The sequence below is a fragment of the Euleptes europaea genome, chromosome 4 (genome assembly GCF_029931775.1).
Source record: "Euleptes europaea isolate rEulEur1 chromosome 4, rEulEur1.hap1, whole genome shotgun sequence".
Classification (NCBI taxonomy): Eukaryota; Metazoa; Chordata; class Lepidosauria; order Squamata; family Sphaerodactylidae; genus Euleptes; species Euleptes europaea.
The window spans coordinates 4424994-4443344 of NC_079315.1; the positions used below are offsets into that span (position 1 = coordinate 4424994).

General features: G+C 49.6%; 1 protein-coding gene across 1 annotated transcript; it reads right to left on the reverse strand.

Annotated features, from left to right (window-relative positions):
* Positions 1–203: 203 nt before the first annotated feature.
* Positions 204–7674, reverse strand: SLBP (stem-loop binding protein). The gene is made up of 6 exons (XM_056847798.1): positions 7646–7674; positions 3828–3956; positions 2885–2989; positions 1900–1959; positions 629–760; positions 204–348 (listed from the first exon to the last, which is right to left on the reverse strand). The coding sequence occupies exons 1-6, from the start codon at positions 7672–7674 to the stop codon at positions 213–215; spliced, it is 591 nt and encodes a 196-aa protein (XP_056703776.1). The 3' UTR covers positions 204–212.
* Between the last annotated feature and the right edge of the window lie 10677 nt (positions 7675–18351).

Genomic DNA, 18351 nt, shown 5'->3' on the forward strand with positions numbered 1-18351 from the left:
GCCTTCCGATCACAGCTTGTAAACCAGTTCACTTTGCTGTCGAGCAACTAGAAGTTACTTCAACAGAACCACATTGTTTGGGCATCAGCAAGATAAGTCAAACAAATTTAAAATCAGTTTAACATTACAAGTGAATTTCTGAAGTCACCCAAAAATCTCATTTTTTAAAACCAACCCCACAATATAGCTCTTACCCACATTACTTGTGAGCTTCAGTCTTCTTCAGCAGGAGGGTCCCAAAAATGCAGCGCAACCTTCCAAAGCCTGATTTGTTGGTCCCAAGATCTTCGGCTGTATTTCTTGAATTTATTGGGAGTCCTCGGATGGACTCCGGGAACTCGTAAACTCCTTCAGAACACAAACAAAATCAGAGTTTTCAACATGGCTTTATAATTTTCATAAATTCTACGTCTCTACACCTTGATCAGTCTTGCTCTCACTGAGTCACTGATTAGCCACAATGAGGCAGTACGAAACCCCGCACAATTTCTCAACAATGAAAAAAAAATCCTGTATAAAATTCTATAATGATCAGAACACATAAAATAATGAATGCTTCGTTTCAGGTTTGCCGTTGATGAGATCTAAAAAACGAAATGGTAAAACTTTGCAAACTTAGATAACTTACTTTGGAACTTCTCGAATGTATCTGTCATATGCCAGCGTGTTCTTCCCATAATTTATTTGCTTCTGTCTCCTCATCAAAACAACTTCGTCAGTCTCCAGTTCCATGGCTCCTGTGGACTCCTTGGAATCAGAGCTGAAAAGACAGCAGATGTGGATTTTCAAATCTAGCCTAGAGTTTCGAGAGGACATGGCGAGCTAACAAGAGATCAGACTTGGCGCCAAGAAGATTCAGAAATCGAAGTTCCGAAGGGTATACCACGAGGTACAGCTGAAGCTCCGGTTTCCTATTTCTGCATTTTGGACTACAAATGAGGTAAGGAGAAACCGACAACAACGAGCACTTGCCTCCACGCTGTGGGTTCTGAAGTAGTTATCACACCCTGTCCACAATACTCATTTTCTCTTGAGATGATCACCCCATACTTCTTCAGGGGAATGTGTTAGACTGGCAGTGGTTTTTCAAAATTAGAGTATAAATATTTAAGTCTCGGGTGAAACGCATAGGGTGATTTCATCTGAGTAATAAAATATATTCTTACCTATATCAACCATGTCCTTATTTTGTATCTCCTGTGACTGGTGCGGCCCTTTGATTTCTCCTCACCTCATATTCTCCAACTGCTTATATGCTTGCTAGTAACAAAGACCTGCATTTTGAATGTGCGCATCTGTACAGTCCAGGGCATTTACCACAGTGGGCAGCTGGACGGTAGCAGCTATTGCCAAGTATCAGAGTGCTTTTTATTCATTTGATTTATTTACAAAACCTGTATCCCGCGCCTTTCTGCCCTTACAAGGGCCACCAGGGGGGCTAACAATTTAAAACATGATAAAATCACATTTAAAAACCATTAAAATCAACCTCCTTCCCAAACATGCGTCATTCAAAGAGTTATCATAATAAGGAGTATGGAGGGGGCGGAGTAGGGAGGGAATGGGGGAAACTGTATTGACCTCCTCCTGGAAAAGTTTCTCTTGCACACCTACTGTGATAACAGCAGCACAAGAACACACACGTGCAAAATAAGGAGTGTGTTGAAGTGTTCCCGGGTGCACACCTACCGCGATAACTGTACAGCAGTACAAGAATGTACATGCACTAAATACTTGCAACCTTTTAGAAACTTCAACCAAAAAAAGGAACACGTCGAAGTGTTTCCAGTTGCTATCAAATTATGATCTGAGCGAGAGAGTAATCAACCATTGCTACTTCTAAGATCATATTCAAGAGCACCTCCCTGAACCTGACAGACAGACGAGTTCTATTCTTACCTTCCTGTGGACAGCTTTCTTTCTCTTCCAGACTCGTTCATCAAAAGTTTCCTTTTGTATCTGCAAAACAGTTTTATTTTGGCACATGACTGCTTCTGCTACATCACTGTAGCTCATAGTCTTGCATTTCTATTGCAATATGAATATCTTCACACAAGGCTGTTAACCGCTGCCATAGAGTTAAGACATAATCACCTGACATTTAGCTCATTCAGTGTAGTCCCATAAACATTCCCAGTGTAGCTGGAAATGTTTAGGCTGGAGAAGAGAATGTTGAGGGGGACAGGATTGCTCTCTTGGAGCATTTGAAGGGCTGTCACTTAGAGGAGGGCAGGGAGCTGTTCCTGTTGGCGGCAGAGGATAGGACTTACAATAATGGGATTCAAATTGTGGGTGGAGAGGTACTGGCTGGATATTAGGAAAACATTTTTTACAGTAAGAGTTGTTTGACAGTGGAATCAGCCACCTAGGGAGGTGGTGAGCTGCCCCTCACTAGCAGTCTTTAAGCAGAGGCTGGACAAACACTTGTCAGAGATGCTCTAGGCTGATCCTGCATTAGGGGGTTGGACTAGATGGCCTCTATCGCCCCTTCCAACTCTAGAATTCTATGTAGTTACTCCTCTCCGCGCTTATTGATTTCTAGGCCTTCTGCAAAGGATTCAATTGTTGATCAACATGCAGTCGCTACAGGGGTGAGCAGGGTTAGTCATCCTTTAAACAATCACAGTTGACACAAATTATTAAGTCATGGCTTCTCCCAAATTCTTACAATCGTTGATCAACCCAAACCGATACTGTCACTGAACGAACAAAAGCAAGTTCTTATTCCAAGGAACAAAGAATTTGCCTCCCAGTTTCCAAAAAACATAATCACGCCACTTTAGAAATTTGCCTGTGGTGCCAAACAGATGACGAAACTCTAAGAAGCAGCTGTCAAAACATTCCATCCACCCTACCTATATTTGCCGTAATTTCATACCCTCACCTTGCCATTTCTTGAGTAACGTTAGTCCTCATTTCATCCTCTTCAACAGCAGTCGCCCAGTCTAAGCACCTTGGATGAGGTTTATGGCTTTCGGGCGTTGTGAAACTGTAAAGTCAAGTGCCCGTAAAAAAAAAAAAAAAGGCACAGCTTTTATCACAATATTTAAAACACACGCCATTACAACGTGACTTGAAATCAGTCTGGGTAAACTACAATGACGCTGAGTGGTCTGATTCAGTGTAAGGGAGCTTCATAAATCAAAAGAGTTTCCATCTAGACATTAGGAAGAACTTTCTAAAAGTTAGAGCGGTTCCTCAGTGGAACAGGCTTCCTTGGGCGAGGTGGTGAGTTCTCCTTTCCTGGAGGTTTTTAAGCAGAGGCTAGATGGCCATCTGTCAGCAACGCTGATTCTATGACCTTAGGCAGTTCATGAGAGGAAGGGCATCTTGGCCATCTTCTGGGCATGGAGTAGGGGGATCACTGGGTGTGTGGAGGGGAGGTAGTTGTGAATTTCTTGCATTGTGCAGGGGGCTGGACTAGATGACCCTGGTGGTCCCTTCCAACTCTATCATTCTATGATGTGCGCTCATGAACTCGCATCTCCATGCGTTAAAATAGTCAAATCCTTCCAGCTTTTCCAAAGAGAGAGGGGAATCTTTCTAACCATTGGAAATGTTGAGCCTCGGATCACAGAATCTGCACAGACAAAAGCCCAAAATGGGGGCTGCAGGGAAATGGGACAATCTGGCAAGGGTGAGGAGAAAAGCTGGTAGAATCCAACTCAGAATGATTTCTCTTGCAATAAGCACATAATGAATGTGCTTCCCACACAGACAGAGAGCGCTCCACTAAGTCTGTATTCATTAACTACTCTACGTCTTCTCTGAGTTGCCAAGTATAATTTTACTAAAGTGATTCAGGGAAAATATTTATCTGCAGTTACCTGTCTGTCCGTCCGTCTAAAGGATTGCATGTATTTTCACTGTGAGGAGTGGGTGCACTGAGGTCGTGTGTGCTTCTGTGCTTGCCGTCTACGCCTCGCTTTCTTCCTTGAGTCCAAGGAGCCGATGGCCTGTAAGGAAACAACCCGAAAATGAAAAGAGCGAAAGGCAGTCGCTGCAAGATAAACCGACCTGTTCACGGGGACAGAGGGTGAAGTTGACAACTCCTCGACTCAACAAAAGCAGACAAAAGATCACAGTGAAGTGTTTGTGGAAAGGGGGAACCCAGGGAGGGATTCCACTGAGGATCTATGGTATACCATATAGCCCATCCTCTGAAAGTGCCATTTCCTCCAAGGGAATGGATCGCTGGAGTCAGGGGTCTGGGGTGTCAGTTTTAATTCCAGGAGATCTTCCAGGCCCTACCAAGAGATTGGCAACCTTAGCTGATGAAGGAGAATTATGGTTTTACCAGGTTTGACAGAGCTGGAACCATACCCAAACAGACAAAGAGAAGGGGGGGGGGAATCAGATTTTAGTTTTAATTAGATTCCCACAACATTGTCATCCCTTGTTTCATCCACCTTGAGTCCAAATGAGAAGGGTGGACTATAAATACCAGCAATAAAATCATCCAAAATGTTCCCCAAGGTTTTTTGACAAGGTTACCCACACGTTAGTTTGAAAAGTAACCTACGTTTTCGGTGTGTGTGTGTGTCTCCTAACAAAAGCTGCTTTTTTATGGTTTCTATTACAGTTTGTTTCTATTTCAATTCATTATTTTCTAGGGTTTCTATTTCAATTCATTATTTTACTTCCTCAATCAGCAGCTGGCTACGAGGCACAACAGCCACTAGAAGCTTCCCCAAACATGGAGTACAAAGTATAATTTATTCCAGAGCAGTAACCACCTTAGCCCATAGAAGCAAACGGGCACTTTCACACGTGCTGAAACAACCCATTTTCAATCCCCATTTTGCAACTTGGTTTTACTGTATGCATCAGCAAAAAACCCCACTGCAAACACTTGCTGAAGTGCACTGAAAGCAAATTTAAAATGCATTAAGTACATAAGAAAGGCCCTGCTGGATCAGACCGAGGTCCGTCCAGTCCAGCAGTCTGTTCACACAGCGGCCAACCAGGTGCCTCCAGGAAGCCCACAAACAAGACAACTGCAGCAGAACCATCCTGCCTGTCTTCCAGAGCACCTAATATAATGGGCATGCTCCTCTGATCCTGGAGAGAATAGGTGTGCATCATAAGAACCTAAGAAAGGCCCTGCTGGATCAGGCCCATTAAGTCCAGCAGTCTGTTCACACAGCAGCCAACCAGGTGCCTCTAGGAAGCCCACAAACAAGACATTCAGTCACCATTTAGGCGTGGGAGGATTTTCCCTTGGATGTGCACCTCTCTAAATGCACATTTTCCCCATCCAAATTCTCTAAACTCAAAAATATTTCCTCAACATTGTCACCCCTTGTTTCATCCACCTTGAGTCCAAGTGAGAACGGTGGACTATAAATATCCAAAGGGCCTCCTAAGTTCCAGGTTTCTTGACAAAGTTGAACACCAGTTAGTTTGAAAAGTAACCTAAGATTTGGTTCTTGTAGGTTATCCGGGCTGTGTAACCGTGGTCTTGGAATTTTCTTTCCTAACGTTTCACCAGCAACTGTGGCAGGCATCTTCAGAGTAGTAACACTGAAGGACAGTGTCTCTTCTGTCAGAGACACTGTCCTTCAGTGTTACTACTCTGAAGATGCCTGCCACAGTTGCTGGCAAAACACCAGGAAAGAAAATTCCAAGACCACGGTTACACAGCCCGGATAACCTACAAGAACCAATGAACTCTGACCGTGAAAGCCTTCGACAATATTTTTAACCTAAGATTTTTTTTGTAAATTCAGGGGTTTTGAGAATTCGGATTGGGGGAAAATGTGCATCTGAGAGTCCAAGAGCATCGTAGAGAACCAGGGCATTAAAATTGATTTATTGGTTCTCGTAGGTTATCCAGGCTGTGTAACCGTGGTCTTGGTATTTTCTTTCCTGAGAGACACTGTCCTTCAGTGTTGCTCCTCTGAAGATGCCGGCCACAGCTGCTGGCGAAACGTCAGGAAAGAAAATACCAAGACCATGGTTACACAGCCCGGATAACCTACGAGAACCAATGAACTCTGACCTTGAAAGCCTTCGACAATAAAATTGATTTAATCTGCAAAAAAAAAAAACCCGATTGCCGTCACTCCAGAGCAAGTATCTGAAGGAGGAACTTGGGGGGGGGGGGTTTTTGAGAACAACATAAATAAATGCATAAATGGCCAGTGAAAGGATCAAACATGAATGGGGGGGAGGAATTGGGTGTGCGTGTGAAAGCCCCCCAAAAAACGAAACACGAGTCCAAGAGCATTGTAGAGAACCAGGGGGTTAAAACTAATTTAATCTTAGTGTAAACTTGAAAGTAAAACTATTAATCATTCATTGTAAACTTTACAGTAAAATCAGTAAAGGCGAAGAGAAATTTTTAATTAGTTTGACAGAGATGGCAGCAAAAATAAGGCCAGTTGCTAAAGAAATATACTCATTAACAGATGTTGATGAGGATTCGGTCTGGACACCAACCCATTTGTGTTTAATGTTTTTGTTTTTACCCTTTTCCCTACCTTTTTTTTCGGTGTCCTATAAAACTTAATAAAAAATAATTTTAAAAAGTTGATTTAATCTGCAAAAAAGAAAGAAAGAAAGAAAGAAAGAAAGAAAGAAAGAAAGAAAGAAAGAAAGAAAGAAAGAAAGAAAGAAAGAAAGAAAGAAAGAAAGAAAGAAAGAAAGAGGCCACAGGATTGCTGTCACTCCAGAGAAAGTATCTGAAGGAGGAACTTGGGGGTGGTTGGGTGGGTTTTTAAGAACAACATAAATAAATGCATAAATGGCCAGTGAAAGGATGAAACATGAATTGGGGGGGGGGTTAGGAATTGGGTGTGCGTGTGAAAGCCCCCCCAAAAACGAACACGAGTCCAAGAGCATTGTAGAGAACCAGGGCATTAAAACTGATTTAATCTGCAAAAAAAAAAAAAAAAAAAAAGGCACCGGATTGCTGTCACTCCAGAGAAAGTATCTGAAGAAGGAACTGGGGTGTGTGTGTGTGTGTGTGTGTGAGAACAACATAAATAAATGCATAAAAGGATCAAACATGAAATTTTTGGGGGAGTTGCTGGGGAGTAAATAAATAAAATAAATTTAATCTAGGGGGGGGGAATGCCACCGGGTCCCTGTTACACCAGAGGAAGTATCTATAGAAGGAACTGGGGGGGGGGGTTTGAGAACAACATAAATAAATGCATAAAAGGATCAAACGTGAATTGGGAAAGGGTGCTGGGGAGTAAATAAACAAAATAAATTTAATCTGGGGGGGGGAATGCCACCGGGTTCCTGTTACTCCAAAGGAAGTATCTATAGGAGGAACTTTGTGGGGGGGGGGGGTTGAGAACAACATAAATAAATGCATAAAAGGATCAAACATGAATTTGGAGGGGGGGTGCTGGGGAGTAAATAAACAAAATAAATTTAATCTAGCGGGGGGGGGGAAATGCCACCGGGTCCCTGTTACACCAGAGGAAGTATATGAAGTTGGAACTGGGGGGGGGTTGAGAATAACCGCGGGAAAGACCCTCCCCACCGAGGACCGTTGCCCACCCATGGGGGCGAGGAAGGGCTGCGTGCAAGGGCAGCCCCACCGCCGCCCTTGGAAAGCGCCCTGCCTCGGCAAAAAAAAAACAGGCCGGAAGCGACCCCCGGCCCGACGACCCCCGACGGGCCCCCTCCTCACCTGAGCGGGCTGCGCTGCCGGTGAGACATCCTCCCCACGGGCCGGAACCTCTGCTACTGAAACTGGCGCGAGCGCGCGGCGACCGTTGCTGCGCGCGCAGCAGGCCACGCCCACCCGGCCGGGAGCGGCGACCGTTCACTTCCCCCCCGGGGGGGAACACAAAAACTCACGACGCCCTGAGAGGAACTCGCCTCTCTCCGGCACGGCGGCACGGCTCTCGCCGGGAGAAGCCGTGACGACGCTTGTCCTTATGACACCCCGTGGCCCCGTCCCGTGAGGCGTTTTCAGGGATCGGTGCCTCAGAGGCTCCCCCCACGAAATAGGTGCCGGTGGACTATTCCGCCTCCCGGGGCTCCGCCCCCCGCCCCGGAGCGCGCGCTTCTCTTTCTTTGTCTCCCGCTCTTCTTCCGCCCCCCCCTCTGGGGAAGCCCCGCCCCCTGGCGCTGCTGGCGGGAAAGTCTGAACGCAAAAGGGAGAGGGTTTTTTTCCGAATGGACTCCCCGTCTTCAAGGGTTTGGTCGGTACTAAGCAGGGGCGGAATGCACGCCCACCCAGAAGGGTGGCTGATGTCCTAGGTTGGCCTTACAGTATGAAATTTTTAAATGTAATTTTTTTGAAAAAATGTAATTTATTAAACAATACAATAGGAGCAATACACACAAACACACACATAAATATACACACACACACAAATATATATATATATACACACACACACACACACACACATATATACACAAACATATATATACACACACACACAAATACACACACACACACAAAAATATATATGTATGTATATATACATTAAACAACACAATACAAATAATACATGTATATATATGTGTGTGTGTGTGTGTGTAAAGTACCTTCAAGTCGCAGCCGACTTATGGCGACCCCTTTTTGGGGTTTTAATGGCAAGAGACTAACCTTTCCTTTCCTTTCCTTTTATCCCTTAGAAGCTCCTTCATCAATTGGTCTTGAGCAGCATATATCTAGTGTTGGAGGGATATAAGGACTGAAACAAATCTTGCCACTGACAATGTAGCCTTGGGGTCCCTGTCGCTTAGTAAAAAAGGCATTATGTCAGTCACAGAGGCATTGGATTTGTATGTTAAAGGGGGGGAAATATAGTGCGATCGAAGTTCCTCGTAAAAGCGGCCTTCCCAAAGGGCATGGGCTAATGTGTCAATAGAGCCAGAAGAGCAAGGGCAGACCCTGTCTGAGTATGGTATATTCAGAATTCTGCCCTGCATTACCATAGAAGGGTTAGCATTCAATGTAGCCAAGCAAAAAGCTCTACAGAGACGAGGAGTTGTCAGATAATATGTATAGGCAGGCAGACCATGTGGAGGGGGTATTCCGAAGAACTGGGATGAACAGACGCGACGAGCACGAAAAGTAGTGCTGTTATAATCGAGCTCTTTAATGCGCCTTTTAATTTTGGTGAAAGCTTCAGTTTTCCCAAGATCTAATAACATATCCTACGAAAAGCCCAACAACGCCAGTTTCTCATCTAAGATTTTTTGCCATGAGGATTTAAAAGGGTCATGCTTCAGAGAAGCTAGGAACCCCTCAGTGCTAAAGCACAGTTTAAGGTGTAGTTTAAAGGCGGCCAACCACGCCCTAGCTTCAAGTGACATTTGGCCAAACTCGGAACGAAGAGTAATGCCAGCAACACATCGAGGGGCATTTAGGAGTTTTCGTAAGAACTGAAGCAGTGGACGATCTATAGATTCATTGATGACTGACTGACTGTAATCCAGATGGCAACACCAAAGAGGATAATTGGGGTAATTTTCAGGTTAAAGACCTGAATAGCCCCTGGAATATATTTGCCACTTTGGTGTGAAAAAAATTGACAATAGCACAGGGGTGGGGAACCTTTTTCCTGCCAAGGGCCATTTGCACATTTATAACATCTTTCGGGGGCCATACCAGGTGTAGATCTCCCAGTGTGGGGGGAGAGGCTAGGGTTGCCAGGTCTCCAGCCACCACCTGGAGGTTGGCAACCCCAGGGGAGGCCACACTCCCCCCTCCCAGGTGGGAGGGCAGCCAGCGGTGGGCCCCAGCAAACGAGGCGCCAGGGGGGCGCAGCCCACAGTCAATCGGCAAGGGAGTGTGAGGGCCATCTGGTTTTGGCTCCTATCTGTTTCTATCTCTCCCTCTTTGAACTCGTACAAGCAGTTCGCACCTCTGTGTATCTTCCTGAGTCCCCCGCCTCGTCCTTCTTGCCCAGGTGCCACCTCTCCTCCCCTGCTGTGCCTTCTGCCTTCACTCCCTCGGGCTGGCTCCGGCCTTGAAATGCAGATAGCCCTCACTGTCTCTCTAGGACTGTTTGATGTTTTATGCTGCACCGGTTTGCCTTGTAACCTCCCATGTCTCCCATGCGTGTGAACCTTCATGCCCTGTAGTAGATAAATACTGTAACCCCGATAAGCTAGTCACTCGCAACTTTGAATCCATGAGCCTGTCTTCTCTATTTGAAGCCTTCAATAAATCTTTTGTTTCTGCATCCAAGTCTGAGCAATTGATTTGGCGAAGTTTGCCCAACTAGCTGGGGACTCTCACATTAAGTTGCGAGTCTTTGCCTCTTCGTTCTGCATCTGTACCCTACGGGACAGCTATGTCAGCCGACGAGGAAAAAACGACCCCTCCGGCCTCGCCGGATGGAAGCGGTGCCCCGGACAAGCCGGCCCCGAAGGACAAACCGGACCAGAAGGTACCAGGTGCGCCCCGACCGGGCCCGGGACCGGGCACGCGTCCCAAGACCACCTTTAACACTTGGCTGGACTCGCCGAAAGGTTGGTCACTTTCCCGGACTGAGGCAAAGCACCGCCGCTTGGCCTTAACTGGTACGGGGTTCGAGGACGACCCCGCTCGTCGGGACGCTCTGATGGATGAGGAGCGGAGACAGTGGCAGGAGGAACGCCAAGCGATGGTGGAGCGCATAGATGCCATGCAACTCGTGATGGAGGAGATGGCCGCGGCCATGGACGCGCTGAAGGTACAGCCCCCGCCGGGTAACCCTCCGGATGGGGCACCGGCGACTCCCCCCGCGCCTCCTCCCAGCACCCCGGTCCGCCGGGACTTGAAGATCACGTATGATGGGTCGGGGGACCAGTTGACCTTTTTCATGGTCCAAGTGGACATTTTCATGCGGGAGCAGGGCAGGACCTTTACCTCCGAGGAGTCCCAGGTCCAGTATGTGGCCTCCCTCCTGCAAGGCGAAGCCGCCGCGTGGATGGTGTTACAGTACGAGCTCCGCTCCCCTGTGCTACGGAGTTTGGATGACTTTATGATCGCACTCCGTAACCGGTTCGAGGACCCGAACCTGGGGGAGCGGGCCAAAGCCGCTCTGATGCAACTACGCCAAGGGGCCAAGTCAGTGGCGCAGTATGCGAGCGAGTTCCAGTCTCTGTCGAGTCGGATTCTGGACTGGAGTGAGGCTACCCGGGTGCAGTTGTTCAGGGAGGGCCTAAACCCGGACCTGCAGCATTGGGCCTTTATGCAAGGCAACCCCCCTGACGTTGAGGGTTGGGTGCGCCACGCTGCCGACATCGAAAATCGGAAGCAGCTCCTGAACCTGTCCAAGCAACGTTCCGGCCGCGACTTCAAACCGAGAGGAGACAAGGCAGGTGGGATCCGGGACCCTCGCACCCCAGGCGGCAGCGGCCCCACGCCAGTGGAGCGCCGCAAGCGCTTCGAGGCAGGAGTGTGCCTGGTCTGTGGAGGAAAGGGTCACTTCGCCTCCCAATGCCCATCCCGCTCCGGACGCCCGGCTTCCATTCGCCCCGTCCCGAGCGAACCAGAGAAAGCCCCCGCAGAGGGTCAGCCGCGACGCCGAAGCAACGCTCCAGGACGTCGGAGCACCCCCTCGGCACTGCACGCGCACGCCCTGGATGAGATCGCCAGTCCGACCGGTCCATCGGGACCCCGGATTGCAACCTCTGACTCCGCTGAGTCACGGATTATAAATACCACGTCCCCCTCGTCCAGCGAGGAGGAAGAGTGGGATGTGCCGGCAAAAAACGCCGTCGGTCTGCTGTAAGGGGGGCTCCTCAGCAGACCGCACCGACCCTCGTGCAAGGAGCTCCACCGATGGTAAGCGCCCAGGAAGATAATGTTTATATTCGGGTTCACCTCTCACTACCCACGGGGGGCCCAGTTTTAGAATTCCCCGCGCTCGTGGACTCGGGGTGCGCCCGCACATTGATTAGCGAGGAGGCGGCCCGGAAATTGCAGGTCCGCCGCAAGCGCCTCCCGGGTCCCCTTCGCTTCTCCCAGATGGACGGGAGTGACTTTAAAAAGGGGCCTGTCACTCACCGGACTACCGCGATAGACATGACTGTAGGGGAGCATTGGGAACGGCTGTACTTTACCATTGCTCCCATAGTTGCCCCTGTAGTACTGGGAATGAACTGGCTACGGGGCCACAACCCTTCTATTGATTGGGTCAAGCGGACCCTTACCTTCCCTGAGGATCCCTGCGCTATGCATGACAGGGACCGCATGACCGGGACCCCGGCAGCCGCCCTAGTGGGTTCCCCAGGACCCGTTTCCAATACCCCCATCCTACCCCCGGAATACTCCCAATATTCGGATGTGTTTGATGTGCGGGAGTGTGACGAACTGCCACCACACCGGGAGACCGACTGTGCGATTGAAATAGTTGGGGACGGCAAGTTGTCCAAGGGAAAGGTGTACCCCATGAGCCCCAGTGAAAAGACAGTGTTGCGGGACTATTTGGACACTAACTTGGCGAGGGGCTTCATCCGCCCCTCCAAAGCTCCGTACTCCGCCCCCGCCTTTTTTGTCAAAAAGAAGACGGGAGACTTGAGACTGTGTATTGACTTTCGTAGGCTCAACGCTGTCACGCAGTCTAACGCTTACCCCCTCCCTCTCATTCCAGACCTACTAGCACAATTGAAGGAGGGCCGGATTTTCACCAAACTGGATTTAGTGGAAGCCTACCACCGCATTCGCATAAAAGAGGGGGACGAACCAAAAACGGCCTTTTCGAGCTGTTTTGGCATGTTTGAGTATTTAGTCATGCCGTTCGGACTTTCTGGGGCTCCGAGTGTGTTCATGCAGTTAATCAACGAAGTGTTACATGATTTGTTGTTTCGGGGGGTGGTGGTATTTCTGGATGATATACTCATTTATTCTGAAACCATGGAAGAGCATGTCCGGCTGGTGCGGGAGGTCCTCCAGCGGTTACGGGACCACAAGTTATATGCCAAAGTGTCTAAGTGTGAATTCCACCAGCCTTCCATCACCTTTCTAGGTTATGTAATCTCTCACCAGGGGTTGGAAATGGACCCCGGAAAGGTTCAGGCGGTGCGAGATTGGGAACCCCCTACTACGCGCAAACAACTGCAGCAGTTCCTGGGGTTCGCCAACTTTTACCGCAATTTCATTCCCAACTTTGCGCAAGTGGCTCTTCCTCTCACTTCCCTACTGCGCACTAAGGGAAAAGGTGCCAATGCCGCCTTGCCTTCGGCCCGACTGCAGTGGTCCCCTCCCTGCCAACAGGCTTTTGAGGACTTGAAGCTACTCTTCTCGTCCGAACCGGTCCTGGCCCACCCGGACTGCACCAAACCGTTTGTGGTCCAGGTGGACGCCTCCTATGTAGCTATGGGAGGGGCCCTCCTGCAGCGGGACGAAAATGGCGCTTTAAAGCCGTGCGCCTATTTCTCCAAGAAGTTTACCCAGTCCGAAATCAACTGGGCCATCTGGGAGAAAGAAGCCGCGGCAGTTAAGCACGCCCTCACTGTGTGGAGGCATTTTCTGGAGGGGGCAGAATTCCCGTTTGAAGTGTGTACCGATCACAAAAATCTGGAGGCTCTCAAAGGAGCTAGAAAACTCAACGCCAAGCAAATACGTTGGGCCCAATTCTTTGCCAAATTTCGGTTCACCCTCAAGCACGTACCCGGCAAGGAAAACGCCCTAGCCGATGCCCTATCCCGACTGCCCCAGTACCGCAACGATTTCGACCGTCCGGTGGACTCTTTATTCACTCCTGAGCAAAGGGGAGAGGTCTCGGGGTTGGCAGTCTCCACCCGGTCTCAAACCCGCCACCCCAGTGGTCCCTCGCTCAAGGGTATCCCGGAGGCTTTCCAGCAGCGCCTCCAGGAAGCGTCCCTACAGGAAGCAGAGCAACAGGCGCTCCCTTCCGGTATGGAGCAGCGAGAGTCCTGGTGGGTGCAGGAAGGGAAACTCTATGTCCCAGCCTCCCTTCGCAGGGAGGTTTTGGGACTGGTTCACGGGGCCAAGCTGGCCGGTCACTTTGGGTTTGTCAAGACGTTGCATTTGGTGAGGCGGCAGTTCTGGTGGCCGGGCATGAGAGGGGATGTGGAACTGTACGTTCGCAGTTGTCCCACGTGCGCCACCGCCAAAAACAGGGGGGGCAAAACCCCAGGGCTTCTGAAACCTTTGGAGATCCCCACCCGGCCATGGGAGGTGATCGCCATGGATTTCATCACCGATCTACCCCCCAGCAGGGGCAAAACCGTACTGTGGGTTGTTACGGACCTCTTCTCCAAGCAGGTCCACTTTGTCCCCTGCGCTGGGCTCCCGTCGGCGCAGGGGTTGGCCAAAATGTTTGTCACCCATGTCCTCAGGCTTCACTCGATTCCTAGGAAGGTCCTCTCCGACAGAGGGGCCCAGTTCGTTGCCAAATTCTGGCGGGCCTTCCTGAAGCTTATGGGGGTAGGGGAACAGGGTCTCTCGTCTGCCTACCACCCGCAAACTGATGGCCAAACCGAACGGGTGAATGCCGTGGTCGAGTGCTATCTCCGATGTTATGTTAATTACCATCAGGATGACTGGGTGGACCTGTTACCCTTCGCCGAATACGCATACAACAACGCCCCCCACTCCTCCACGGGGTTTAGCCCGTTCCGTGTAGTATACGGAACCGATTTCGGCCCTTTCGGTGCCGCCCCCGTCTCCCCCGAACTCGAGGCAGTGCCCGAGATGCAGGAATGGGTGCAGGCGGTCAGTTCCACTTGGCCCTGGCTACAGAAGAACCTTGAACGGGCCAAGCGGAAATACAAAGAACAGGCAGACAAACACCGGTCACAGGGATGGGAACTCCGGGTGGGGGAACAGGTCTATCTTTCCACGAAGAATCTGCGTTCCCTCCAACCCTGTAAAAAACTCAGCGACCGTTATGTGGGCCCCTTCCCCATTACTCGGGTGATTAACGAGGTAACTGCGGAGCTGGATCTTCCCAAAACCCTTCGCGGGGTACACCCCGTTTTTCACATCAGTCTGCTCAAGCCGTTCGTCTCCGCTCCCCAGTTCCACCCCCCTTCTAAACCAGAAGTACCCACTGTTGTGGGTGGAGATACCCACATGGAAGTGTCCAAGGTCTTGGATTCCAAGTGGAAAAAGGGAAAGCTGTTTTACTTTGTTCGGTGGAAACATCTGGGGGCCGCGCACGATGAATGGGTTGCAGCCCCCCACATGGCCGCCCCCCGGCTCGTACACGAATTCCATTGCGCTTATCCCGAGAAGCCTCGACCTCCCGAACTCGCGGGAGGGGGGCCTTAAGGGGGGCAGAATGTGAGGGCCATCTGGTTTTGGCTCCTATCTGTTTCTATCTCTCCCTCTTTGAACTCGTACAAGCAGTTCGCACCTCTGTGTATCTTCCTGAGTCCCCCGCCTCGTCCTTCTTGCCCAGGTGCCACCTCTCCTCCCCTGCTGTGCCTTCTGCCTTCACTCCCTCGGGCTGGCTCCGGCCTTGAAATGCAGATAGCCCTCTCTAGGACTGTTTGATGTTTTATGCTGCACCGGTTTGCCTTGTAACCTCCCATGTCTCCCATGCGTGTGAACCTTCATGCCCTGTAGTAGATAAATACTGTAACCCCGATAAGCTAGTCACTCGCAACTTTGAATCCATGAGCCTGTCTTCTCTATTTGAAGCCTTCAATAAATCTTTTGTTTCTGCATCCAAGTCTGAGCAATTGATTTGGCGAAGTTTGCCCAACTAGCTGGGGACTCTCACAGGGAGGAAGGAAAACAGAGAAAGAGGAAAAGGGAGGGAGGGAGAAAGAGAGAGAAAGGGAGAAAGAAATGGAGAGAGGGGGAGACAGAAAGAAAGAAAGAAAGAAAGAAAGAAAGAAAGAAAGAAAGAAAGAAAGAAAGAAAGAAGAAAAGGATGGAGGGAGACAAAGAAAGAGACAGAAAAAAAGGGAGAGAGGGAGAGAAAGGAGAGTGACAGAAAAAGAGGAAGAGAGAAAAGCCTCCCACCCACACACACACACCAGCGCACACCAGCCCGCGCAACCAGGCCCCAGCCTCCCCACCTCCCCCGCCCACACACACACCCACACACACCCTACGCCGCACGGAGCCCCGAGTGACTGGGCCTCAGTCTCTGTGCCCTCCCCCCCCCAGAGTCCATAAAAGGCCCCCCTGAAGCCAGATCGGCTCCCACATGCATGCTCTGCTGCCGGGAGCCACCGGCCTCTGCCCCCCCGCGCTGCTCAACAGCCGACAGGCATCGAGAGGGGCTTACAATGTGCCGTGGCTAGGGGGCAGCCTTGGGGGGAGCGTCCCTCCCCCTCCCCTCTCACCGACCAACAGCTGACAGTTGGTGAGAGGTGGTCCAAACGGCACTGCAGCACCCCTGTAAGCCGCGGCCCCAGGAACACCCTTGGGGAGGGCCGCTCTGCGCCCCGCCTCCATGGCAGGGCCCCGGAGCTCCCGAGGGCCACAAAAAATGTCCTCGGGGGCCGCATACAGCCCCCGGGCCTGAGGTTCCCCATCCCTGCAATAGCACCAACCCCAGGTTTAATTTTGTTGGACACTGCTTTTTGATGGGCATTCCAATTTAGGTTATGGGAAAACAGAATGCCAAGGTAAACAAACTCCTTGACTCGGTCAACCTCAAAGCCATCTAATACCCAGCGAAAAAGAGGCATTTTTCTTGTCTTAGTGAAGATCATAATCTTAGATTTATGATGGTTTATTGTAAGACCTTCCCTAGAGCGGTACTCAGAAAAAGTTTGCAAAGATCTTTTCAAACCAATTCTTGTGCGGGACAGGAGAACTGCATCGTCAGCATAGAGTAGAATTGGGGTGGGATGACTTGCAAGCTTTGGGGGGTGGCAAAACTCTGAGAAATTGGTTGCCATATCATTCAGGTATAGATTAAACAAGAGAGGAGCAAGGAGGCAACCTTGTCTAACTTCCTTGACCAGTTCAAACAAGAGACTAACAGAGAGGTGGTTTGCCATGCCTTCCTCTGCTCAGCAACCCGGGTATTCCTTGGTGGTCTCCCATCCAAATACTAACCAGGGCTGGCTGGCTGGCTGGCATGCGCGCAAGCATGCACGCACACACGGCAGCCATGAAGGAGCTAGAGAAGACTCTTAAATGTAAGAATTTAGAGAGAGAGAGAGATGTTCATGGAGGAAAGGGGTATTCATGGCTATTGGAATGGATGCTGCTCATGCTGCATGCCTATTATTTTGGGTGCATTGGAACACGGGCAGGATGCTGCTGCTGCTATCTTCTTGTTTGTGGCTTCCTAGAGGCACCTGGTTGGCCACTGTGTGAGCAGACTGCTGGACTTGATGGACCTTGGTCTGATCCAGCAGGGCCTTTCTTATGTTCTAGATATACACACACACAAGAGCCCCATGGCACAGAGTGGTAAGCTTCAGTGCTGCAGTCCAAGCTCTGTCCATGACCTTAGTTCGATCCCAACGGAAGTCGGTTTCAGGTATCCGACTCAAGGTCGACTCAGCCTTCCATCCTTCCGAGGTCGGTAAAATGAGTACCCAGCTTGCTGGGGGTAAAGGGAAGATGACTGGGGAAGGCACTGGCAAACCACCCGGTAAAACAAAGGCTGCCTAGTCAACGTCGGGATGTGACGTCACCCCATGGGTCAGGAATTACCTGGTGCTTGCACAGGGGACCTTTACCTTTATATATATATATATATGGCAGTATATACGTGTATGTATATACACACGCACACATACACATATATGTATGTATATATATACACCCACATACATATATGGCATAAGAAGGTAGAAAAGATTCTTAAGTGTGAGGATTTATTTATCTAATTAATGTGTCACTAACAACCAAGATCAGGTTAATTCATGCCATCGTGTTCCCTATTACTATGTATTACTAATATGTGAAAGCTGGACATTGAAGAAAGCTGGTAGGAAGAAACTAGATTCCTTTGAAATGTGGTGTTGGAGGAGAGTGTTATGGGTACCGTGGACTGCCAAAAAACAAAAACAAATCAGTGGGTTATAGATCAAATCAAGCCTGAACTGACTAGCCAATGCTGGGTAGGGTTGCCCACCTCCCAAGTAGGGTCTGACGATCTCCTGGAATTACAACTGATGTCCAGACAACCGAGATCTCTTCCCCTGGAGAACATGGCTGCTCTGGAGGGTGGATTCTAAGGCCTACCACGCACAGGTCCCTTCCCAAACTCTGCTCTTCCCAAGGTCTACCCCCAAATCTTCAGGCATTTCCCAGCATGGAGCTGGCAATCCTAACAGGGTTGAAAACACCCAGAGAGCTATCCAGTGAAGGCGGTGATGGTACCTTGGGAGTCAACTTGATGAAAACACTCTCCAATTCCAAATAAAAATGTTCCATGTTCTCCCTTTCATATTTTATTATTTACTTCCTTCCTTTATACCCACCTTTCTCCCCAATGGGGACTCAAA